This window comes from Amblyomma mixtum, chromosome 8, assembly GCF_055824585.1.
Source record: "Amblyomma mixtum isolate Tamu chromosome 8, ASM5582458v1, whole genome shotgun sequence".
Taxonomy (NCBI): Eukaryota; Metazoa; Arthropoda; class Arachnida; order Ixodida; family Ixodidae; genus Amblyomma; species Amblyomma mixtum.
The window spans coordinates 6,567,453-6,592,725 of NC_143019.1; the positions used below are offsets into that span (position 1 = coordinate 6,567,453).

Genomic DNA, 25,273 nt, shown 5'->3' on the forward strand with positions numbered 1-25,273 from the left:
TAGGATGAACCCGCTGCGGTGGCTCAGTGGTTAAGGCGCTCGCCTACCGAGTCGGAGTACCCGGGTCCGAACCCGGCCGCGGCGGCCGCGTTTCGATGGAGGCGAAACGCAAAGGCACCCGTGTAGTGTGCGATGTCTTAAAGATCCCCAGGTGGTCGAAATTGTTGCGGAGACCTCCACAACGGCACCTCTTTCTCTCTGTCTTATTTCACACCCACCTTCCTCCTTCCCCTTACGGCGCGGTTCAGGTGTCCGCCGATATATGTGAGACAGATACTACGCCATTTCCTTTCCTCAAAAACCAATTTACCAATTTTACGAATGAATTGGCGCGAGTTTAGATACAAAGATGCTGCAAACTCAAAAATCAAAATGCGCAAAGCGTAATCTCTTGAGCGCATTGATTTCGCAGATTTGCCGCGTCACTTGTCGTATCGTTCCGTCATTTTTTTTTCTGCTACTGTACCCTGCACAGAAGGAGGTAAGGCCGACCGCTAGCTGAATATTCGATAGCAATGACATCACAGTTGTGCTGACAGCCACCGACGAAATGATTGATCACCGCTGCTCCAACACTTTCGCTCAAAATAAAAGACAATGCCGCACATGTACGCGTCTGCCGCGGAGGATGCCGGTGACGCTTGGGAGCCGCAGAAAAACGAAGCTGTGAGCGGCCGCTCCTTAGGACCTCTGCAAGAAGGACCACCGTCAGGCAGGTGCAATTAATATAATACTGTTTATGTTTATTCCGTATACCTGTTTAGGCGAAACACCGAGGCTGTTAGACGAAATTAGATAAAAATCATTTTTGCTCTGGTAAGCCACAAACTGAATATCGTGGCAGCCTTGCTGGATAACTGTACGGCTCTCCACATGGTTAGCATCGTATTCTAAGCGCATTTTAAACGCTTCTGTTTAAAATGTTTATCTTTTAGGGCCGACCGAAACAGACATGAGTAGTTTGTTTGATCTGTGCAACACCAGCTAATTTTGCTTGAGAAAAGTATTTCTTGAAACAGCCGTGGCTGACCGGGCTATTTGGTGATCCATAGAAGCGAAAAACGGAAAACATAGCGACATTTAAGACAGAGGCGAGAAGAGAAGGAAGCCCACCACCGCTCACTGTGAGTAGGTTTTTAAGTCTAAAAGAAGACCACATATATAATACCACAGACAGAATAAGCAGGGAATGAAACAGGAAACCGCTGCGTCCCTATATACTGAACAAGACGAAGCACACAAATATACTGCAATGACCTTAGATAACATGTGTAAAGCCACAAAAATGAAAAGACAACGATATACAGGGCCAGAAGGTGTGATATTAAAAAGCTAAAAAAGGGGGTGAAGTCGGCAACTGATAAAGGCAACTGATAACGTTTGGCCAGCCTACTCTTCGCCATAGCTGAGGGCAGTTTTGTGCACAGCTCGAACTTTGCACGTCACGAACGGTCATTGGAGCTTGATTGCGCCAACTGGATTAGGCGCTGCTGGAGAGTTAAATATGTGGCATAGCTTTGACAGCTTGTCGGGAAGCGGTAACTCGTGAGTCAGCACATGAGGCGACAAGCACTGTTCAAAGGACAAAAGCACATATAATAGTGAAGTTTGAAAACGACGCTCACCAAAGCAGAGAAGAATGAAGTAATAATCAACAAATCTTAAAACTTTGTTAAGAACAGGCACGACAGCGTATCCAGCAAGCAGGCGGTCGTGATTGGAAGGTAAATATCATATAAGGTAGGAGCAGCATTAATATACTCCCACGCCACAACATATAACTGGAATTAAGCGAATGAGTACAGAATTCTAGGAAGCCGCCCAGCTAGATGCCAAAAGGATTTTAGAACGAGACACAACTAAGCATGTCAATGCAGCCTTCAAACACATGATACGCTTGTCATGCCGCAGTGAGTAGTAAAGCTACTTAATGTCGAGTGGACAATGACATGAAGGCCCCACTGCTTGAATTTGGAAAAGTAATGCTTGATTCTAATCCTGCAAAAGAAAAGGACCATCTGGTGTAAGAACTTTGAGTTTAATTTGTATGAATACCTGCAAACATTTCGGCAAGGTACCATTTTCGGCGACTATAACTCGCCATGGGCCGTTAATTTTGTGCGTTTTTGTTGTTAATAACATGCCTAAGCTAATCATTTGATTTGATTTGATTTGATTTATTGGGGTTTAAAGTCCCAAAGCGACTCATTCTATGAGGGACGCCGTAGTGAAGGGCTCTGGAAATTTCGACCACCTGAGGTTCTTTAACGTGCACTGACATCGCACAGTCAGACAGAACTTCGCCTCCATCGAAATTCAGCCGCCGCGGCCGGGATCGAACCCGCGTCTTTCGCGCCAGCAGCCGAGCGCCGTAACCACTGAGCCACCACGGCTGGTTTAAGCTAATCAGATCAGTAATAGTAGAACGCTTGTTGAAGCCAGTGGCGCCAGATGTCACAGCTGAAGCAATCGGAATAGTTCATGCGAAGAGATCGACGCCAGGGTCAATGCAATAAGGCTAGCAAACTGACGAAATAATTTCAGGTAGGCTCTCAAGAGCCAGCTTCTCGGTAAAACATCAAGGGTTGCATCTGTGGAGGCATTTCAACTTAAGAAACAACGCTCACGATCAGCTAAACATAAACATATGGCTTGTGCACAATGTACTTATGAACTAAGAAATGCAAAAGCACCGCAGTTACGATCGTGTTTTGCGATTAAACGCTCGTTTTAATAACTAGTCAGCAAAGCAAGAACCAGCAAGTTCTTTTCGTAGACAAGCTACATTATTTTAGAAAGCCTCCTTCGAGAGGAATGTATACCATGAGTTATCTCTGGAACATGGCATGAAAAGCGTAACGGCTTCAGCTGTCATCACTACTTTTCTTGCAGCCATTTCTCCCACATCTCGAAATTGTCGACATGCATCAAGCACTGCTGGTTGTTTTGCTTATTATTTCAGCCTCAGGTAAGTAGAGCCACTGCTACCACATGCACTTCTATTCCGTTCTACTCCGTCCTTTCATATCGCGCCACTTATCACCTTGTCTCCGGCGGAATAAGAAAATTCACGTTTCAGTTTTTTTCGTCGCCTGAAGACAAGGATAGCTTAACCCAGGTCAATTCTGGCGGATTCAATACGAACTCCATCAACTCTATACAGACTAGGCTAAACATATTTGTAAGCGAATACTGAATCTGTGCAGCTGAAGACAGCGCACTGCTGACCACAGAGTTCAGGACATGATGAGCTTAAGTTTTCAGAAGACACGTGAGGCAATTTTTGTTGCGGAAGCAACACTACGCCAGCCAGCTCGGCTCGTCGCGTGGTCGCACTTCCGCCGTATGCCGTGGCCCACGAACGACCCTGAGCCGCCGTTGCCTAGCAACGCCTCAGCCGCGCTCCAACAGATGGCGCCGCCGTCGACGCCGCTGCCATCGCCGCTCTCTCCACCAGCTGTGCTCCGCTGGGGTAGAGGGAGAGGAGGTGTCGCCTCGCGGGGAGTATATATATATATATATATATATATGAGAGAAGCCAACAGCCACAGAAACCAAGGGACACAGGGGATTTTTAATTTATTTATTTATTTTCTGCTGTTCGATTTAGAATATTTACTGAATATGTTATCGCTTAAAGCTAATTTCTGTGGCTGTTGGCTTCTCTCATATTTATAACGAGCCCCTCATTCCCCCTCCCTTGTTTGCTATATATATATATATATATATATATATATATATATATATATATATATATATATATATATATATATATATGCGCTTCGCCTCAGTGGTTATTTTTTTTCGCCTAAAGACATAAGACAGAAAGTTCTGAACATACACCGAAAGCGCGATGACCGAACAAATCTGCGGAAAAACGTGTATACGAATGAATGAAGCGACCAGAATACACCATACAGCGCTTAAAGTTGCGTATGCGTCATCTCACCTTCGAAGATGGCAGCACGAAAGCTCCCACCAGCCACTACACGCACCAACCACCGTTTTCACAATGAGTGTAACATAGGTAAAATAAAATTCGGCACGTGTATTTTTGTGTTCATGAGAACATTGCTTTTACGCTGCTATGATTTCTTTACAGCCGCCATCAGTGTAACGCCAGCCACCACCAAAGCCGGATATGGCAAAGCAATTCTCGGAACACGCCTAGCGCTACTGCGCAAAGATGGATCAGGAAGGGAAAAATGGAACCCAGCACTAGTCGACCTCACGATCGCCTTGATTAAACTGATTAAGGTAATCGCCCGAGGCTTTTTTTTTTTCTTTTTCAGTAGATTATAAAGAGAACTGTTAAGTGTGATTCCGGCAAGTTTCTTTTTGCTGGCTTGCCGCAACCTATCCCGCAATGTTCGAAGTATGTAGATCCTGTACAGTGACGGACAAAAGTTTGTCTCATGGGAGTTCGCGGCAAAAAAAGTTTCTGAGCAAACAGCCAAAGTAGGCGAATAGAAAGCATGAATCAGTTCGCTGGCTCGAGACGGAACGCAGAAATAAATAGTTATCCGTCAAACCGCGTCCCATAAAGTTTGATGTACACACAAGGCCTTCGACAAAAATATTCCGCCCATTGGAGTTGCTTTTTAGCCATGCAGTGCAGCTAAATTTATGACGCAAGTGTTCTAGATATCTAGAATGTGAGAAATGCTCTCCTGTTCACGCCTATATTGAGCTGAGTACTTCCAGAGAACGATAGTCCAACTATGCGTATTCGAAGAATTCCTGCAACTAACACACAGAGGATTTCAATGGTCGTTACGAACTGTACGTACGGTACGACATATGGTGGTACGCGTAGCAAATGAAATAGCTTATACTAAGCATAAATAGTAGGAATTGAACCTTAGCTAAGCGAGAGGGTACCATTTGGAGCGAGTGCTATTTTTATTTGAAAGGTCTTCGGAAGAAAAGTCATTGGAATACTTGACGTTCGTCACTACTTCCTGACTTTGATGGCGGGCCGACGACAAGCAGTACTGTTAACTTCGTTTTGGCAGCATTCATTTTACAGCGATGGCTATTAGTAGTAAGCTGGACAGAAATCACATGCTCCAGTGTCCACACAGCTATGCAGCACAGGCGCAGAGCTCTGCGCGGCGGCAACGGAAGGCGTGATATAAACGGACACAACTTAGAAATGAAGGGCAACGGCCTTTCAAAGGAAGGCCGTCAGCCAGAGACGACGACCGATTCTCATGATGTCGCTGTTAATCCATTAATCCGCGGTTAATCACCTTGTTTGTACCGGTTTCATGCGATGTTACGCTAGCAGGCTCAAAGCGAGTAGCCACGACGTCATGAGAACCTGTCGACACCATTGGCTGGAAGGCTTTCTTTGAGAGGAATTGGCCGCTTCCTCCTTGAATTGCATCCGAGTACAGCAGTACAGCGTTAAAGCTTCTAGAGTAGCTAAGACACTGCCTTGAGCTTTTTCGTCTTCCTGCTCTCTTTCCGAGGCGTCAGAGAGCCGACCCCCGATTGTTTGAAGCACTACACTGCGCCGCTAGCATTTGCGCGTCTGCGCAGCACGGGCAGATGGGGCCTCAGGGCAGTATTTGAAGGCGACTGTGCTTTCTTGCGGCGATAATGGAGAATTTCTGCTGCGATGCGGCCAGCAGTGCTCGAGGAGGCACTGGAAAGAAAGTTTGCGCGTGTCCATCTAAGGAAGAGAAACGTGTCTTGCCGATATGTTCGAGTGCGCTGAATCGGCAGGGCTTTGTAAGGTATAGTGCACAAAAGGCTCGCTGTAAAGAGCGAGTGACTGAATGGTTTTTTGCACTCTACAATCTTTAACGTGGTTGCAGTTGCTTCAACGGAAAAGTAGTGGTTCATGTGATTTCAGCCATGTCGCTTTTGATATGCACAACGTAGGCCTAACTGCGCAGCATCAGCTGTAAAGTTCAGTGCATCGACAAACGCACTATGTTCTTGCCCGCATGTTTATAGTTCGTGAAGTGGAACACGCGCTCACATTCTCCCGCACGCACACACGCACGCATACACGTACAGGGGCATGTCCGCGCACATGCATTGACTCTCGCACAGATTCATAAGCCCACACACACACACACGCACGCACGCACGCACGCACGCACGCACGCACGCACGCACGCACGCACGCACGCACACACACACACACACACACACACACACACACACGTGCGTTCCTGCAAAACCCATTTTCAGCTTCAGGATGTTCCATTTCAAATAACGTATTGTATCGTCTTTTCAGGCAAGTTTCCTCTTTCTTCTGTAAGACATGCACTTCTGTTCTTTAATCTTTCCAGGACCAAATTCTCTCACTACTTTGGCTCTGTAAAGGTAAAAAGAAAGAAGAAACAGAAGAAAAAAACGGCCACATTCTCCGGTTAACGCTTTTTTTTCTGCGTCAGTCAGTGAATACCACATCCGCCCTATTACGTTCCACGCGCGTACTACGGTACAGAAAATAGAAATCCTTCGAGCTCATTCACATTAGTGCGCTTGTTAGAGCAAAGAGCACCATCATTGACACCTTAAGTTTCTGTGGCCACTTAAAACGTGCGAGTGCCTATGTGTCATCATATCTGAAGCACTTGCTCTTCAGTTTGAAGGCACACTCAGTGTGAAGCTCTACGCACAGTCTCCCGTCCTTACAAATCCTGTTGCTCAATAGATGCCAATAGGTTTCGCTCCTGTAATACAATTGGAACATCTGGAGAGCTTCCCGGCGTTGGTATCTCATAGGCTGTGCGGGTTCCAGCAGGCCGGCCCATGTAACCCACAAGCGCAAATATCTGCCTAACGGGTACAGCCAAAGCTCATGTGGTTTACCTGGCACAAACACTCATTAACGAGAGTCCCCGCCTACCTGGCCAATATTATCGTCAGTGAGTTGAAGATCAACCCAGCTTTCGGATATCGCATAAAACAGTGTTCGATGCACTTCATGGCAAATAAAGCTCTCTAGATATCACTAGAGAAAAGATCAAAGCCGCGTACTGAATACGATGTCGCGAGCTCATCGAGTGCATACGCACCTCATTCAGAAGACCAATGAAAAAGAGTGAACTCGTTATAACTGAGCGTTGCTTTGTTCATCTTGCAGGCACTGCGAAGGCTGCCACTCTACGTAGCCTATCGTCTTCTATCTGAATACATAAAGAGGAAAAAGAACCCAAAACTACCTTCGCCGCGTGGCTTGTTCCCTGGTGGAATGGTTAGCAGGCTGATGGGGAAGATTAAGGGCGATGTAAAGACGACTATCGTGAAACAAGTAAGATCCATGTCTACTTCCTATTTACTGAATTAGTTTTCTCGATCGACTACGCCTCGCTGCTGGTGCACAGAGACGCCATCCTTGCGAACGGTAGAGCAGTAAAAAATATTAGCTGTATCTTGTAAATATACTGGGCGGTTACAGTTCGCCTGCCCACTGCATAGAGTTTCATGGTAGGAATATGAGTACGAAACACTGAACTTGTTCTTTTGTTTTATAGGACAAAATTACTGAAACACTGAACTTATTATTCTGTTGTTATACATAGAAGAAAATTGCTGCACTGCCAAGTCAAACCGAAACCCGAACACGCGATGCTTAATTCCTACAATGAGCATCGCCGTACGCATGCTTACGCGGTTAATGATGATAGGCTTCGGATCATACTTGACGAATTCCGCTCACAAATTAAGAGCAGTACCAAGGTGACTTTTACGCCTCATCACATTTCTGTGGTGTTCATAGCAGTGGCTCAGAGTTCATTGGTGAATGCGTTTTTATTGGCACAATAACCTAAAATATAATAGGTCCATTTGTTAGAAACTTGTTTTTTTTTGTTGTTTAAGTAGCTAGCGGATTAAAAAAATCCACAGAGCACGTTTCCTCTTAAAGCTGATTATGTTTAATTTTTGATTATTTCAATGCTCAGTTCTTACATTAACGCATAAGTATGGGCCAGTGAAAGCCCCTAAAGGCCAGGCTATGTTGTGAATAAAGTTATACCAGACTATAAGGTGCGGAAAAAGGAAAATTTGCGTTAAGCATGCAGCCAATAAAAAACGCAGTGGCTGCGCCTTACGCTGGAGGAAGTCCATTTGGGTCCCCACCCAACAGTCGCGAGTCCGATTGCTGGCTGCAATGTGCGCTCTTTTAAAAGAGAGAAGCGCCCATATAGAAGGCTAGGCGAAATTAAGTCGTCATCGTCGGTTTCGATCTCCACCGACCCAACCCCTCTTCCCCTCTCCTCTTTATCACGCGCGCCCCTGAATGTTTACGGCAATTGGCTACACGAACACTCTAAACAAAACTAATTCCCAGCAGCTTACGCGTGCACTAATATCAGTATAGCAGCATAAACGGAGCAGACTTATTTTGTAGCGAAAGCTACATTGGCCACGAACCTGCGATTTCGCAGTGGCGGTGCTACGAGGAGGCACAGAGACCGACCTTGAGCCGTCGCCTAGTAACCGCCGCAGCTGGCGGACGCCGCGCGCTCGCCGCGTCATCTGGCATGACGTCACACAGCGCGCCTCGCCGCGGAGCCGCCGCTGCCGTTTGGTATGACGTCACACCGCTTGCCTCGTCGTTGCGCTCGCTTTCGTTACTTATATTCTGGCATAGCCGAGCTAAGCCACTGCCAATTTTTTTAACGATTCTAGTCCCCAGAAATGAGCACCATTTAATTATTTTCTTTTACTTCTGCAGGCGCTGAATTTCATTAACATTCAACGTGGGAACCACACTTGCTTCCACGAACTGGGCTGCTTCGATAAGAAGAGCAGAATGGCGCTGCCCATTGGTGGTCCAGCGAATCCCTACGCAGTCGGGACTAGGTTGACCTTTTTCGGCCGTCGCAATGCTACGGGAGTGCGCGTCAACCACATCACATGGAAGAGGCATTATAAGCGTCACTCTTGGAATATTACGAAGCCGCTTGCCGCCATAATACACGGTTTCACTGAAAGCGGTCAAGCTACGTGGATGCACCAAATGAAGGATGCTTTCATCGAATACGTAAGCAAATCTTTGTCAACGTATTGCCGCACAGATGATAAAAACGCACATTTTTTTGTTAGATGCGTTCGACAAACTGCCAAGTCTGTCGTACTAAGCTCCGATAGAAGTCCCTTTATGAGTATGCCGCAGTTTTTGGTTTGATTGATCGCGATCGTGATTGATAACTAACTGATCATGTTGGGTTCAATAGTGCACAAGTAAATAAGGCTGTAATAAGGGAGTAATTACTCATTGGCATCCACCCGAGCGCAGCCATACGGCTACAAAGGAAAGCTAATGCAGCTTTTTCAAATAAGGCTGTGATGCGGCGAACACACAGTTAGGAACAAATTAATACTAACAAGAAGAGCGAAAAGAAATGCACATACGTACTGCACCAATGCCACTTTCCCAGGAGTTGTGATTACATACCAGAGTTCTACGTGACGCGTTGCATGAAATTACTTATTTTTTAATTAATTACGTATCTTCGAATTTTGTACCGCACTGATTACACTTTTCAATGAGTCAAATTCTCGATAAACTATATTTGCTTTTTGCCAGTAATCAGTGACTTCCTATTCGAAAAACGATTTGTAACTCACTCAAAACTCAGAAAACTCAGAGAACCTGAACTTGGTGGCATACATTAATGCCAGCGCGGAATATCCCTTGCTGACAATAAATAATGAGAGACAATGTCGAGGTTAAAAAAACACGGCGCACGCAAGAGTGTCCGGACACTCAAGTTGGAGCGGCATGCATTTGACTATCCCCGTGTTCTGCGGCTCACGGCACAACATAATGCCGTGTTTATTGAGCCTAAGCTTTGTCCTTTCAGAGAGCCAGCTACAACAAAGCTCGACGTCTTGCGTAAGCCCGAGCAGGTGCCCAGGGTACCCATACGTTAAAACTCCACCCTTCATTCAAGCGCTTACACCGGAAGAGTCTTCACTGTCCATGCTTATGTTTTCACAGGGGAACATGAAAGAAAAAGCAACGAAAACTCAGAACTGCTGATGAAAATTAACTTCGTAAGAACTGCAACAGATAACAGGTGAAGGAAGCCTTTCCGGCTCATTCTAGTCCGTGTGAATAAGTCGAGTGTCAGCGGGAAGGAAAACGGCGTAATACCAATCGATTACTTTCTGCAATTGTTCAATTACTTTTCGGCAGCTGCAGTTGCCCACTAAAATCACTTACAGTTCAGAAAAAGTAATTGTAAATGCAATCGGTTACTTCTCTGTAACTTGTATACTAATTTTTTCCACATTAATGCAAATATAAAACACGCCGCTTAAGATTTGCGCCTGTGCTTAGTTGTTATGGTGTCCACCAACAGTGGGATTGCCCTTTCCATTCTTCGTTACTTCGTCATCTAACCCGTCTATCCACTGGACAGTTAGTGATATGAAGTGAAATATTTCGAGAAGCTTGAACATTGCTACAAATACCTTGCTTGATAGGGCTGTCAATAGATGCGTCACCGGCTGACCGCACGGTGAGAGTTACAAATCTTTTTGGCTGGTGCATGCGCTTAAAGCTCAGGACGAGGTTCAGAGCTGGAGTAAGAAGACATATTCGCTCAATGTGCACGGTTTCCCCAGAGAAGCATATTAATGCGAAAATATTTCTAGGCTATGTCGGCGGGGTCGTGTCCGCAAAACGTGTCACCAAAACGTGTCCGCAGCAGTTGTGACGTCCTCAGCGCGAGTGGTTGTAATCGAAACAGGAAGATACGATAATGCTGCGCAAAAAAAAAAAAATCGATAGCATAAGTTAAATAATTAGAGCCAAAAATATCAAAAAAAGTCGAAACAGCGCGGACGTCGATATAGTGAATGGACGGGAAAACAGACGTGGACGGAAAAATAGTGGAATAATAGGCAAAGGAGTGAAAATAAAGTTTGAAATTATTTGAAATGTATTATCGTTGTCACACCAAACTAGCCCAATACGCTACCTTATAGTATACTCGGGAATTGTATTGAGCGCTGGCTGAATTGCCCGGCTTCACTTACCACCTAAAACCCAGAAGCTTACCTTCAGGTACTGCTGTCCTTGCATCACTCTGTAGACAATCTAATTTGACCTCACATATGAGTATTAAGAAATATTTGCAGCTATCCTGACTAAGCCTGCTTAGTAGTTCATGGCGCGGGGCCTTCCTTTGAAATTATTACTTTCCCTTGGCTACATACCCGGACGTGGCCACCCTTCCAGCACGACTTCAACGTCGTCATCGTCGACTGGGGTCCCGGAGCTGCGCCCCCAAACTACGCCATCGCAGCAGCCAACACCCCGGTTCCCGGAGCCCAGCTGTCTCTGCTGCTGAGAGAAATAGCTAAGTCGGCTGAAGGAACTCGGTTTTACTCGAGAGTTCACCTCGTGGGGTTCAGTCTTGGAGCGCAGGCCGCTGGGTTCTGTGGTCGGCATCTCTACAAGGCTACGGGAAACCAACTCAACCGAATTACAGGTAAGATTGCCACGACCATGGCGTGATTCAGAACCCTGTGTCCTCCGAGTAAATGATCATAAACCCGGCACTCTGTGCAGGGTATGTGTAGACGTAAAATGCACAGTCTTATTTCAATTCATACGCATTTCAAGCAGCTCATTTTCCTTCCGTACCTCTTCCCTGCGTAATGGAACGTATAATTTCATTATACAGTGCGTTTCAGGTAACTTGTGCTAATATTTATAAGGCGACAGTGGTGCGCTATAGGATGGTCCGACTGGAGCATGATGTAGGCAGTTTTTCTGTGGGCGTAAGCATGTTTTTTAAATTAGCCTAATTTGTTAATCGGTCCAAATAATTACGTTTTTACCCTTGGATTTGAACAAACATTTCCTTTTGTCGAAGAAGTTGAGAAAAATTGGATTCCGGTGTTTGCTTCAAAGATATTGTAGTGTAATTTGTGTTTCATTAGTATAAAATAAAGCACCGAAAACTTTAAAAATCGTAACGTGGTTATGTGTGCGCTCCCGCGTAGCTACATACCACCCTAAAACGTGCCGCGACTGAAGGATCACGGATACTCGACGCCGCAATTAATGAACGAGCTAGAGATCGCAGCTATGGTTCCGCAATGAGTATGGACACTTTGTCTACTTAATCTTGATGCTTAAGCAGGAGCACACCCGTAGCGTCTCTGTTTACCCGTGCGATTCCATACTTTCATGCCATGATTCAAAGAAAGTCACTGCGCTACAATATAAACAAGGACTAACCGCGAAAGGAACAAAGGACGTGTGTCGCCGCCGCGGTGAAGTTTCGACAACGTGAGCTGGTAGCGAGACAGTGTCTTCAGGTGCTCCGCCCACATGATTAGAATGCGACTAAACACTGCCAACTTCCTATCATGCACAGAACAATGTCCTCTACTAGGGAGTGCATTGATATGTACTCAGACCTGTAAAATCGTGTGCGGCCCACATCAAGATAGCTATAAAAAATGCGCGCAGTAAATCGTTTTTAAAAATGTAGACAGTCCTGTTTTGCGGTAGCACTGACAAGGCTTCAGTAATCGTGTTCTTCTTTGCTTGTTTTGCAAGAATGATCGCTTTGCAGTTCCTAAGTTGTACGAACTTGTTTACATAACAGTACCGTATGACAAGTATCGGTCAAGAGAAGTATTCTGGAGACCCTGAGAGCAGCTATCAATCACAAACAAGATATATAATTGTTCTGCCGAAATTGCGTAATTAATAATTCGAAGAAGACGGGAATGGTTTCTGTGTGTCCTTAGCATGCTCTCTGTCAAAATGTTAAATGCCGTAATTTCCCCGCGAAGGATACTGCGAGTAATTAGCGCCTGTACGGGATCAACGCAGGCACGAGAACAGAAACGCAGGGGGCGCGTCACGTGACATCTTTGGAGCCTAAACATCAAAACTAAAATGGGAAGCATATTGTGAAAACGCCCCATGTGACAAGCCAGCAGTAGTTTCTAGCCGGTGTTTGATTCCTACCCGGGCACGCATTCCGCGGGAATAACGTTTACTAAAAAACACCATGAACCAAGCTATATTGCAGTATGGCAGCCACGAAGGGCCTAATTCGCAAAATTTTGAGTCCAAAAGGGCCCTCGCAGAGGACAGCGTCGTCAAAAGAAGACTTCCTGCGGAGGGCGAGCGTGTGACGCTATGCTCCCTTCTAGTGCTAGCTTCCTCCATGGCATTACGCGAGAGAAGGGGCGCCTTTTTTGTGTGTGCTCTATTCCATTATCCCTCCTCTGAGCCCCTGAAGTGTTCCCATTCTCGAAAAATCTTTTCGTCACCTTTCCCGTCTGTCCCTAAGTTCCTCAAACGTATTTGGACATCATGATCGCGGCAGGATAATTCAACTGGAAAGGCGACGCAGGAAGAACTCGAATGACTGCGTTCATCACTGTTGGATTGTGTACTCGTGGGCGCATGCAACCACAGCACTTTCTAAATGTCGCTTTGTCAGTTCGGGTACATTGTTCACGAGTGTACGTCGAGCATTACATAGGTTTACGCTTCGAAACATTGTTCAGGCCCGAGTACAGGGCAGCCAGATTTATAGTCTACGCTTTGCTTTTCAGGTCTAGACCCCGCTGGTCCTTTGTTTCGGACGACAAAGGTGGCTCTGTCGAAAACAGATGCCAAGTTTGTTGACATTATTCACACTAACGCTGGCGACCTCAAGGACTATAAATTTGGAATCTTGAGTTCTACGGGACACGTTGACTTTCACCCCAACGGAGGATCAAATCAGCCGAATTGCACCGACAGTAAGCTCCACGAACTTTCTTCTCATAATAAGACTTCAGAGAGACTTCTTGTAGTCTTTGGACTATAGCGTATGTTACAGTTCTGTTGGACGTTCTGATTCTGAATGTCTAGCTAACGTGAAAGGAGAAATTCAAGACGTGAGCAGTACTCACGGCGTGAGAGTTCCAAAACTACGTATCAACTAACCCGTGGGAAAATTCAAGGCAAAGCTAAATATGCAGGAAATCCTAAAGAAAACGTGAAAATAAACTTGTCGTAACCTTTGTATTGTCAGTAAAAGAAGCCATGAGTCTTTGAACTCTAGGAAAGAAGAGTAAAACGAACATTACCGTTGCCAACAAAAAAAGAGAACCGTATGCCGCCGCTAGTATCCGAACCCACGACCTCTCCACGCCGCGTGCTGTGCTCTGCCATCATTTTTTGCACTCTTTGACGGTGTCTTGCATATTCAGTGTCATTCCGTACTAGAAAAACTGCGTACTTTTCATCGCTCCTCGGGTGAAATGCCTCATGGTTATGCCACATCCGCAAAGAGAGTACCTGTTTCTACCGTAAGCGCAAGCTGCATCCCGTTGTCACATGCAGCATGCTTTCAAAAGCGCTCGCTGAGAGGCCACACAACCATCGAGCCTGGCAGTCCATAGATACCATTCACAGTGCGTGGTCAGCAGGTGACCGAGGGAGTTTTCGTCTATGCCATACAAAGACGAAGTGTCCGAAACCATTCACCCCAGAGAATAGCAGCAATGCAGATATGCTTTCGTAAAATGCGTTGTCATAGCAACTTTATGCCCATACAAGAGTGAGATTCTTGCACAGTGCTAGAGGCAACTTCCAAATTTCAGCATAGCGAAATCTGCAAGCTATATCTTTTTTCCTGAATGCAACTGCAGGAAGCATGTTATGGTACTATGGTCGTACTTCATAACCTCCCAGTAGCTCGCCCACGGGAGCAGAAAAGAAATAGAATATGGAATATTTTTTTTATTCGAAATGAACGAACATTAGAATCGCCACCATCAGGCATATATATAACACCGCAAAAAAGCAAGACTCGCGACGAAGAACGGGGACACACAAGCGCTTGTGTGTCCCCGTTCTTCGTCACGTGTCTTGATTTTTTTGCGCTGTTATTTATATGTTATGGATCACCAACTAGCACACACTCTTAGCCTACCATCAGGCAAGCTTCGTACACCGAAAGGCAATGAGGTCTCTCAGCGTCACCAACTATCCACGTCAGTCCCCAACTGAGACCACCTAGTATGGTCCATGGTCACAACCAGTATTCTCATGAAGTTTTATTTACAGGACTCAAGGACGTGGGCTGCAGTCACGGTCGAGCGCCGGCCATGTTTCTGGAATCTCTGAAGAACCGCGAATGCTCATTTAAAGCATACATTTGCAAAGACGGCTGGAAAAAATATCGAAGCTGTAAAAAACACGCGAATCCTTCCAGCATGGGAGAAATGGGATACTGGAGCATCAACAGAAAAGGAAGAGGAGATGAATACCTTGAAACACGCGGGTCGCCACCTTACTGTATTTCTTAAGCCGCGCATTGAGAACCATGCGGGTTCTCCTATTAAAAGTTCCGGCACGCCATGTGTTCAGAGTCACTGTTCTCACTCTCAAGAAACACGTCCAAGAACGTTTCCATTCCGCTTCTAATTGTACACGGAACTTCCCCTGCTTAAAGGGGTCATGTAACGTAGATAAAAAATGAAGTCTTTATTATTTGTATGCAGAGTAAAGGACAATAAGACTCCTATACGCCCAAACAGGTCTCCAAAATAGTAATATTTAATATTGTAATCTTCTCCAGAAATGCTCGTTTCGAGCCGGTGGTGTCGCAACGCAGCGGCCATTTTCAGCAGCGGAAATGAGGTGACATTTAGATTGGGCGCTGCCTTTGTCATTGGTTGGGCGTCCAGTTTGCATATTGTTCCTTTATACTTGCGAAATGGATCCAAAATATTATTTCTCTGAGTACTAAAAGCTTTTCGCATGCCACAAAAACTGAAAACAAGCAGTGAAAACGAAAAAAAAAAGCTAATAATATTTGTGCTAGGGGGCGACACTTTCCATTCCGCTTCGGCCTTTCGTGGGGGTCAGCGCAGTTGTCCAAACCACACCAAGAAGGCAGCCATCTTCCTCCAAGAAGGCAGCGAAAAAAAACGATGGGCACACCTTACCCAGAAATGTAAAGAGACAGCAGGCTGGACAGGAGGGGCGGCCGGGAGGCGACGTTGGGGGAGGGGGAAAGGGAGGGAGACAACCTTTCAATCCTACCAACAAAGAAACATCGGGGAGCTTTGTTTACTGAGTTCGTCACCGCTGCCCAGTTTATGGAGCGTACACGGGAGGATGACGCCGTCAAAATGTGTGGCTGAGGTTGCCCCGACAAAGCAAAAAATTCATGGAAGCTTCTGCTGCGTGTGTGCCAGGCGCGGTTCTCATTGGTAGCGCCCAATCACAGTATTGGGTGAGTGAAATGGGCAAGTGAAAAAAGTTTCCGTCTGACCTTTTTATTTCGAAATTTCAAAGTGAAATAACCTTCGTTTGCATGCTCCGATTTCAATAATTCTTTTTGCACCGGTCTCTCGAACGCATGATGAATCCATTTATTGATATAATTCGGCACTGAGGAATGCATCGCGGGTCCCTTTTAAGGGGCGACTACTGCTCATTTTGTAAGATTGCCGGTCAATACTGCTTTTGTTGCTGGAGTTGAGAGATGTTGGAGAGAATCCCTGAGCAAAGGCAACTGATAAGAAATTTTTGGTAATTATGCTGCGTTCAGCTGCCAGATGAATTGCATTAAAGATGAAATTATAGCCGGGCCGCAACGTTAGCGCAGTCCTAATGGCGCTGGGCTGATGACCCGAAAGATCCCGGCCGCGGCTGTCGAATTTTGATGGAGGGGAAATTCTAAAGGCCCGTGTACTGCGCGATTTTAGTGCACGTTAAAGAACCCCAGGCGGTCGAAATTTCTGGACCCTCCGCTACGGCATCCCTCATAGCCTGAGTGGCTTTGGGACGCTAAACCCCATAAACAAAGCAAACCTCTCGTGTACTAATTGTGCGTCAACAACCTGGCCAATTTCTACACACTGGCCTACGATTATAGTGAACTATACCTAGGATGTAGGCGCTGTGTTTGCACGTGGGGCATGCGATCCGACGATTATCCGCGCGATGCAGCCAACCGCCACGTGCTAGCCTTCAAAGAACAGAAGAAGAAGAAGGCTGCTCGTGACAGTTCAGCGTTCTTGGTTCCCTGCGGTTCCCTGACTTCGGCACTGTTGTCCAGAGCGTCCCGGACCAGCTCCGTTTTCGCACGTACGTCGAGGACTCCAAACGCTCCATCCGCCTGGGGACCACGTCGTTTCTGCTGAGAGTGCCTCAGGAGTGGCTGCTGCTGTTACTGGTGAGCTTACGCCCAAGAAGGCATCGGGGCAGTGCCGCTGACGTAGGCTGTCGCGACGCCGACCGTTCTTGAATTTCGGTATTTACACGAAGCAGCCACGTTTGTTTTACCTTAGAGAGCCAACGAGCTCTCGTGGCCGAGGCTCGAGCTGCCGCGGAGCCGCAGGGGTCCGGGCCTAGGAACCCATCCTAGAATTTGTAAGGGGCTGTTCCTTAAGGCCAGTCCCCACTCACTTTGTGTTTTGGCGGGCGTAAACAAATTGGAGTTTCGCGAACGATCAAATGATTGGACGCGGACCAGCTTCGCAGGCTCAGAGGCCATGGTGTTCGGTTGCTGAGCAGAACGTAGCGGAATCGAAATCGCTGTCCGGCGATCGAACTTCAGAGGAAGCGAAATTCAAAGGACGCGAATGTCGTCAGCGACGTTACGGGAGCTTGCAGAGCCCCAGTTGATCTAAATTATACCAGAGCTGTCTACTCCATTGTTTGATTCTTTCCTTCTGCTATCTTGTACTTTCTGTTCTTTTCCTTCCTCATTGTGAGCTTTAGGTATACACTAAGATTGTGGCCATTATTGTGGCAATTTTCTCCCCAGTGAAATTGAAAATTGGTTTTGAAGAAAGGAAATGACTTTCTGTTCTGTTCCTTCCTCATTGTGTGGTTGAGGTATACATTATGGCCGAAGGGGTATGTGTTGTCAATGGAAACTTTTGTCAGAGACAGACTTTCAACATATCTAAATCCAAACACACCTTTGCGGATGCTAGGTTCCGATTACGCACACACCGATCCGCGCAGGATGTTCTGCTGCAATCACACAAGGAATTTTCGGATGCGGTCGAACACCCCAGTGACGACAAGGTGGTTCTCGCCTTGCACCTGAAGGCGGCGTTTGACAACGTGACCCACGACATCATCCTCACACATTTGTCCCAGACGAATTGTGGCCACAAGACGTTTAGGTACATCAGACAATTCCTCACTGATCGGCAAACCTATATACGTATCCAAGATCAGGAGTATGGCCCGTACCCTCTAGGTACCAGAGGAACTCCACAGGGAGCAGTCCTGTCTCCCTTCCTCTTCAATATCGCCATGGCTCACCTCGCCTAACTGCTTAATGATGTCCCAGGCACCAGACATGCCCTGTATGCCGACGACATTACGCTCTGGTCATCACATGGGTCGTTGGGACAGATCGAGGCCAACCTGCAACAAGCGGTGGCTATCGTGGACGCATACGTTCGCCGCTGTGGCATGGAATGCTCCCCGACCAAATCAGAATTCGTGCACCTTCGGCCCAACCCGAAGTGCATCGCCAAAATCGACCTCTTCCGTGCTAGTGGCCCCATCTTTGAACAGGATGAGGTGAGAGTGTTGGGACTCTTTATTCACCGCAACCGCAAGATCGGTACAACGCTGGAAAAGCTCCGCAAGATTGGAGACCAGGTGGGCCGCATGGTCCCCCGGGTATCTAACAAACGGGAGGGAGGAAGGGGGGGGGGGGGGTTTACACTGCAAACACGTCCTGAGGCTGGCGAATGCATTTGTAACCAGCTATTCGGCACCCTATCTCCACTTGCGGAAATGTGACGAGAACGCCCTAGAGGTGATCCTTCGCAAAATCTATAAGCGCGCCCTCGACCTCCCCATAATGACGTCCAATCAACGGCTCATCGATCTCGGGATCACCAACACCTTTGCGGAGCTACGCCAGGCGCACTTAAATAATCAGTACTTTCGGTTGAAGAAATCCTCAGCCGGCAACAGCCTCCTAAACCGGCTGCACATTGCCTACAAAGCGCATGCAGAGGAAAGGACCACGGTTCCAGAGGACTGGCGCCGCGTGCTACAGGTCCAACCTCTGCCACAGAACATGACAAAGGCTCAGTGGCTATGGTGCTCGGCTGCTGGCCCAAAAGATGCGGGTTCGATCCCGGCCGCGGCGGCTAGAATTTCTTTGGAGGAGAAATTCTAGAGGCCCGTGTGCTGTGCGATGTCAGTGCACGTTAAAGAACCCCAGGTGGTCGAAATTTCCGGAGCCCTTCACTACGGCGTCTCTCATAGCCTTAGTCGCTTTGGGACGTTAAACCCCACAAAACCACAAAACCACAGAACATGACAAAGGAGACTCACGACGGCCGTTGAACCGCGCGCGTGACGGCCCTTAACGACCGCTACGCCTCTCGCTACGGAGTCTTCTACACGGATGCTGCTGGCCCACACCACGGGGGATGGTATACGGCCGCAGAAATCCATCAAAATACGTACGTTCAGGGACTCACTTTCCGTGCCCCCAACATTACACACGCGGAGGAGGTCACCATAGCACTCGCCGCTGCATAACCAGGCTCCCGGGTTATCATTACCGACCCCCAGAAAGCCTGTCGAAATCTTCAACAAGGAAGCATATCCCAACGCGCAGCCAAAATTTACTTAGATGCGAGTACCAGGATCGCCCAAGCACACGTGTCATCATCTGGACGCCAGCGCATGCGGGACTAGAGGGCAACGAGGCTGCAGACGCCTCAGCCCACGCGCTCAACCACCGCACATCACCTCGACACTCGCCGCCTGAGGTACCAGAACCTAATCCGGCTATCACCTACAAATTATTCAATGTTATCAAGCACTGCATAGCCGCTTTCATCCCCCTGCGAAAGGGCTAACCAAAAGCGAAGAGCGTTGGCTCCTTCGCTTGTATACCAACACGGTACTATGCCGGGCAGTGCTGCAATATTTTAATCCGACTTTTAATGGGGAGTGCCCGCATTGCGGATGCGCGTTCTCGGACGTGTACCACATGGTGTGGGCATGCCCCTCTAACCCTGCTTACCCCCTTTTCCCTTCACCTACCCGAGAGAGCTGGAAGGCTGCCCTGCTCTGGGCTGCTCTACGTTAGAGTGCCAAAAAGCCCTCGTCGCTAGAGCCCGAGCTGCCGCGGAAGCCACAGGGGTCCCGGTCTAGGGGCTTCTCCTAGAATTTTTAAGGGGCTGGCCCTTAAGGCCAGTCCCCACTCTCCCTAGTCCTAAATAAATGCTTTCCACCACCAGCTTCCAGCGAGTACCGATGCCGTCTGAGTCGCGTTTCGGTACACCAGCTACTCTTCTACACGTTCCAGCAGCCGCCTTAATGTTCTGGTGTGCGCCGTGGTATGATATGGGTGCAAAGTAAAACTGTCCACGTTCATGGGACGTAGTATAATGCACCGTGCCTGAGAACAGCTAGTTGGACGAAAAACATAAGGCTAGATGTTTCTGTGGAATCTTCCAACACTATGCATTTTCGATTCCAGCTCCAGCTGACGCCAGGACGGGACCCGCCTCGGACAGGAAGACTTCACCTTTGCCGCCCCGCCATGCCGTCAAAAAAGTCGACCAAATCAACGGTGAGTGCGATGCTCAGCGCTTCATCAGGGCAGCCACTAAGCTCCGTGGCACGCGGGCCAGTGCAATACTTAAGCGTGAGTCAAAGGGGCCCAGTCCATGTTTTTGAGTTCTCCTCCTGCCCTCTGCGCCCTTCAAGTTTCACCTGATAGCCCAACTGGCTACCATAGCTGAGCTGCTCCTTTTCTATCGAGTAAGGAACAGACTCGAAGGAAATCGGCGGGCAAGCCATTGAATTGCGAATTCCTTAGTCTTATAAAGTGCGCGCTCATGTCTCTCGCACTAGCTCCTCCCTCGACCGATAGGACTACTTTGTGTCGTCTGTCGTGCTCGCTTGCTGAGAAGGCTCTTCCTCCTCCTTACTTGTGAGGTTGGCAAGACCATAGCACTCTGTTTAAGATGGGGTACAAGAAATTCAAATTAAGTCCCATTTCGCTCACTCATTTCACTGTTTCAGTCCCCTCACGACTCTCTATTTGCGTACAGACGCACCATGGTTTACATAAACGCTTTCCGCTGTACCATTCCAAGGCGAGAGCTGTTTGCATTACGTCCTCCGGAAATGCAAGGTTGGGCGTCACACCACGCCAGAGCGCGTCGACTCGGGTGTTTTCAGTTTAACGCAGTAGGCGCTATGAACGCACCCTATAGGTGGCCGACACCGCAAGGAACGCTATCTTCGCACATCACCTAGAATGACGGCATGAACAGCTAGGCAAGGCAACGCGTTGCACAGCTTGTCGTCATGTCCTGAACTGAGCGCTGTGGTGAATGCCCGGTAATTAGTGCGAGCTACGAGTGGCGATGCTCCTCGACCAACCATTGCTTTCGGCTAATTTCTTGATTTACGCAATAAGCTTGAATATTGTCTATTTCTGTTTTACTGAGTACTGCCTTCACAATCGGGAGACTGTCGTGATCCAAGCGACATGGTACAAATAGTTTGAATAATATAAATAATTTTAATTCTTAGCAGTTACTCTTCCTGCAAAAGTACTGCTAGCGTCAGCTCCCACCCCGGAAATTTGACGTCTGCTGAAGTGAAACCTCCAGTCCCGAGGAGCGCCCACATTCAACCATCACACTCCGTATACTGTGCGATGTCAGTTCACGTTAAAGAACCCTTGGTGGTCGAAATATCTGGAGCCCTTCACTATGGCGTCCCTCATAGCCTGAGATGCTTTGGGAAATTACACTCCAATAAACCAAACCAAACCTTCACCCTCCTGAAGTATTGGGGCCCCAGCCATCACCCTACAGCTCCCCCTAGCTAGGGGGCTGCCTACCAACTCGCCTCTACCCTAGATTCACCGCTACAGCCCACCTCACCCACCTTCACCCACGAGAAGCGCCATCCATCGCCCAAAGCTACCTTCTAGATGCGCCTCCCACGACCAGCCCACATACCTGCACCCTCCTAGAGGCGTACATCCAATAGAACCCCACGTACCAGCCCAACAAGAGAGGCACGGCCAAATTTAATTCAAAGACGAAGTGATAGGCCAGATGTCCAGAAGCATCTCACACAGCCACCTCCCCACCGCCCCTCGGCACTGCACCTAAAGGACTCCTGCCTCTCCCTCGTCCTGTCCTTCTCTCTCCTTATCTTACATGTGCTGGCTTCCTTTCCATGCCTAGTAGATATGTGCTATACTACCTTTCAGTTGCATGATTTAAGTTAGAACTATAGTCCGCCGCGGTAGCTCAGTGGTTGTGGCGCTCGGCTGCTGACCCGAAAGACGTGCGTTCGATCCCAGCCGCGGCGGTCGAATTTCAATTAAGGAGCAATTCTAGAGGCCCGTGTACGGTGCTATGTCAGTGCACGTTGAAGAACCCCAGGTAGTTGAAATTGATGGAGCCCTTCACTGCGGCGTCCCTCATAACCTGAGTCGCTTTGGAACGTTAAACCACCGTAAACCGTAACCAAACTTAGTTCAAACTATCGGCAAACCCTTAAGCAAAAGCGAACGAGAAATAAGCACTGATTTGAGCGAAAATGCGAAGACGTGCCGTGTCGTATCTCCAGCAACGCGGGCAGCAGCAGCATCCACAGTACACCGCCCTGGTCGACGACCTCAAGCGCCAGGCGGTCAAAGCGGAGAGCCGGCGGGCCAAGCAGAAGCCTGGTGTGTCCACCGCGCTCGACAAGGGCCCCACCGACATGGCCACTCTGACGCTGCCCTCTACGGACGCGGCCGGTTCCACGCAAGAGCAATCGAAGCACCAAACGCAGCCGGGGACAACCCTCGTGCCCATGGAAGTACCCCGGGCAGGGACCGCAGCGTGAGTAGTGAATGGCGACCACAATTCTGTAGGCTCCCTCTGGGCCAGTAGAGAACTGGAGTGCAATGCATGGGTATCCAGACAATACGCACTATGCTCGAAGAGGACTTTATGATGACTAGTGACAATCGTAAGAAGTCTATACAGTACCTGCGTATCAGCCTAAGTGTCGGCCGGAGATACGGCTGCAAGTCTGCTGCCTCCCTGTGGCCTAGTACTGAAGCAGAAGCGTGAGTGGACATTGTAAGTCTGCAGATTGCCTGAGAAGCAGCCTGGCTGCGGAACGGAGCTCAAGTATTGATTGTAGCTGGATTTTATTTTGCGAGTAATGTTCCTGACGGCTTTTTTTCCAAGAGACTGACGTAAGAAGCCAGTATTTTGTTGAGTTCTCATTACACGTTATTCGTCAGTGGCATCCTTGTTCGCTGAACAAATTAATTATATCCGTCATGAATATTAGAAATTTCATGTCATAGGACCTTAAAAGGGGCCCCGAGGAAAGAACCGTGCAATTCTTGGTCTTAGTAGGAGTTGATTTTATGGTTCTTCCTGGATGTACTGATGTGTTCGCAGCAAAAGAAGGAATATTTTCTCAGAAACATTGGACAAAAATGTGGCCCTTTTTTCCACCAGTGGATTCAAATTCGCGACGTCAAAACCGACGAGTACGTGATCACTACCAGGATGCGAATAGAGTAATAATGTGAATAGAGTAAAAAGGAATAAGGGATCTCTAGCACAGTACCTTTCAATAGAGGCAGTGCGCTTAAGCACAACTTACTTCCTTTCTACTTCTTTTTGTTTAGATTGTACGATGTGAGCACCGCTGTGCCCAGGCCCTTGAGATCGGAGAGAAAAGAACCGTGTCGATGTGACTGCGGTATTCTTGCGAGAGAAACCTATGGCAGTTACAGTAGCTCCGTTTTAATTGAAAGCAGGCGTCTCGCCATTAAAACGCAGTAACCTATAGAAACAGGCCAATTTGTATTCGACCCCGAGTCCATTTAGGCCGTGAGATCAACGCCATACACCACAAAACTTCTCCAATACAATACCGACCACCGTCCACTTTACAGCGTAATGCTTGATATTTCCCGCATACGCAGGCCTGTTGTCCCCCCCTTATCTGCACAAGGCAACAAGGGTCCCAAGTCTTCGCCGCGCGCAGCCTGCAGCCGACCGGAACTGGTGGCGGCGTCCTGCTGCGTTGGCGTCTTGCTCGTCGTGGTCGTCACAACCCTCATGCTTCAAAACCGTCAGACGCACAAATCCGACCCCTCGTGCCAGACCGAGGGATGCCGCCGCTACAGCAAAGCCCTGCTCGACAGCATGGACATGTCCGTAGACCCGTGCGAAGACTTCGGCCAATACGTGTGCGGACGGTATTCGAACCCCAAGAACTTGTCCGTCCTCGAGGTGCGAACTACAAGCACAGCGGCGGTCTACGCCTCACAGTTAAAGTCCGGGTTTAATTACTGTGTATTTTAATTCCATGCTGGCAAACTCGGTAAAACACGTCCTCTAAGATCATAAATAATGAATAGTGAGTGTCCTTATAAGGTGGGCGCTGGACTTCGCGTGGACTTCGTGCAAGTACTGGTGTTATTTCCTGATAGATGAATCCCTCGTGGGAAAAATATTATTGTCAATGCACGGATTTGCCCCCTTTGTCTTGACAGGCAGCTGTATTGTCCAAACTGATCACATACATAAACCTAATGTTACAAGCGATCAAATCAGTTTTTCACTCGCCAGCCCCGCCACCACGCTAGTTTTCAGCTGGTATATCATGTCAAACATTGGGGCAAAAATTTTGAAAATTTTAAAATTGTAACAGATTATTATAGAATTATTGAAGGTAATGGTTTATTCTTTTGATATGTAGCAAAAGCTTTCTTTTAAAATAGTTTCCGTAGATTGCATCGAACAGTTAAGGCTGCCACAGAAAACCAATGAGGAATGGTTTTGACGACAACAAAAAGGTTAATCGGAAAAAAAATAACGTGACCGCCGTCGAGTGATCTGCTGATATATTGATTACTACAGTGAAATCCGACTTTATATGACAAAACTGCGTTCATAGGCGGTTTCCCGCTCAAAAAGGGTTCTATCTAGAATTTCTGGGTACGAAAGAACTCGCCAGAGGCACTTGAGAGTGCTTACGTGTTTGAATCTGAAAGCACTACTGTCCTTGAGTGCACTGACACCCACCCACACAAGCAACGCCTACAAAAGCAGGGGTGCGTATGACACCGCCCGGAACGCTCTACGACGGACAGTTGCATAACAATTTTGATACGATTTTTTTTTTTTTGAGGAAAAAGAATAACGCAGTAACTATAGGCTCACATCTCGGTGGACACCTACACCGCGCCTTAAGGGAAGAGGCGTAGAGACTGGGAAAGCATACAGCTGAAGGTGCACA

General features: G+C 47.6%; 2 protein-coding genes and 1 pseudogene across 2 annotated transcripts in view; all 3 read left to right on the forward strand.

Annotated features, from left to right (window-relative positions):
• The first annotated feature begins 2,922 nt into the window (after positions 1 to 2,922).
• Positions 2,923 to 15,303, forward strand: LOC149331213 (pancreatic lipase-related protein 2-like). The gene is made up of 7 exons (XM_089555895.1): positions 2,923 to 2,968; positions 4,103 to 4,257; positions 7,106 to 7,273; positions 8,702 to 9,010; positions 11,216 to 11,468; positions 13,561 to 13,749; positions 15,062 to 15,303. Exons 1-7 carry the CDS (start codon positions 2,923 to 2,925, stop codon positions 15,301 to 15,303), a joined length of 1,362 nt encoding a protein of 453 aa, XP_089412021.1.
• Positions 15,304 to 18,274: 2,971 nt separating this feature from the next.
• LOC149331214 (uncharacterized) lies at positions 18,275 to 20,146 on the forward strand (annotated as a pseudogene).
• A 391-nt stretch (positions 20,147 to 20,537) lies between these two features.
• The window catches only part of LOC149331215 (endothelin-converting enzyme 2-like), a 32,957-nt gene continuing 28,221 nt past the window's right edge, over positions 20,538 to 25,273 (forward strand). Inside the window, exons 1-3 of the mRNA XM_089555908.1 lie at positions 20,538 to 20,567; positions 22,592 to 22,848; positions 23,955 to 24,264. Coding sequence (XP_089412034.1) covers positions 20,538 to 20,567; positions 22,592 to 22,848; positions 23,955 to 24,264 — 597 coding nt within the window. The remainder of the gene's footprint in view (positions 20,568 to 22,591; positions 22,849 to 23,954; positions 24,265 to 25,273) is intronic.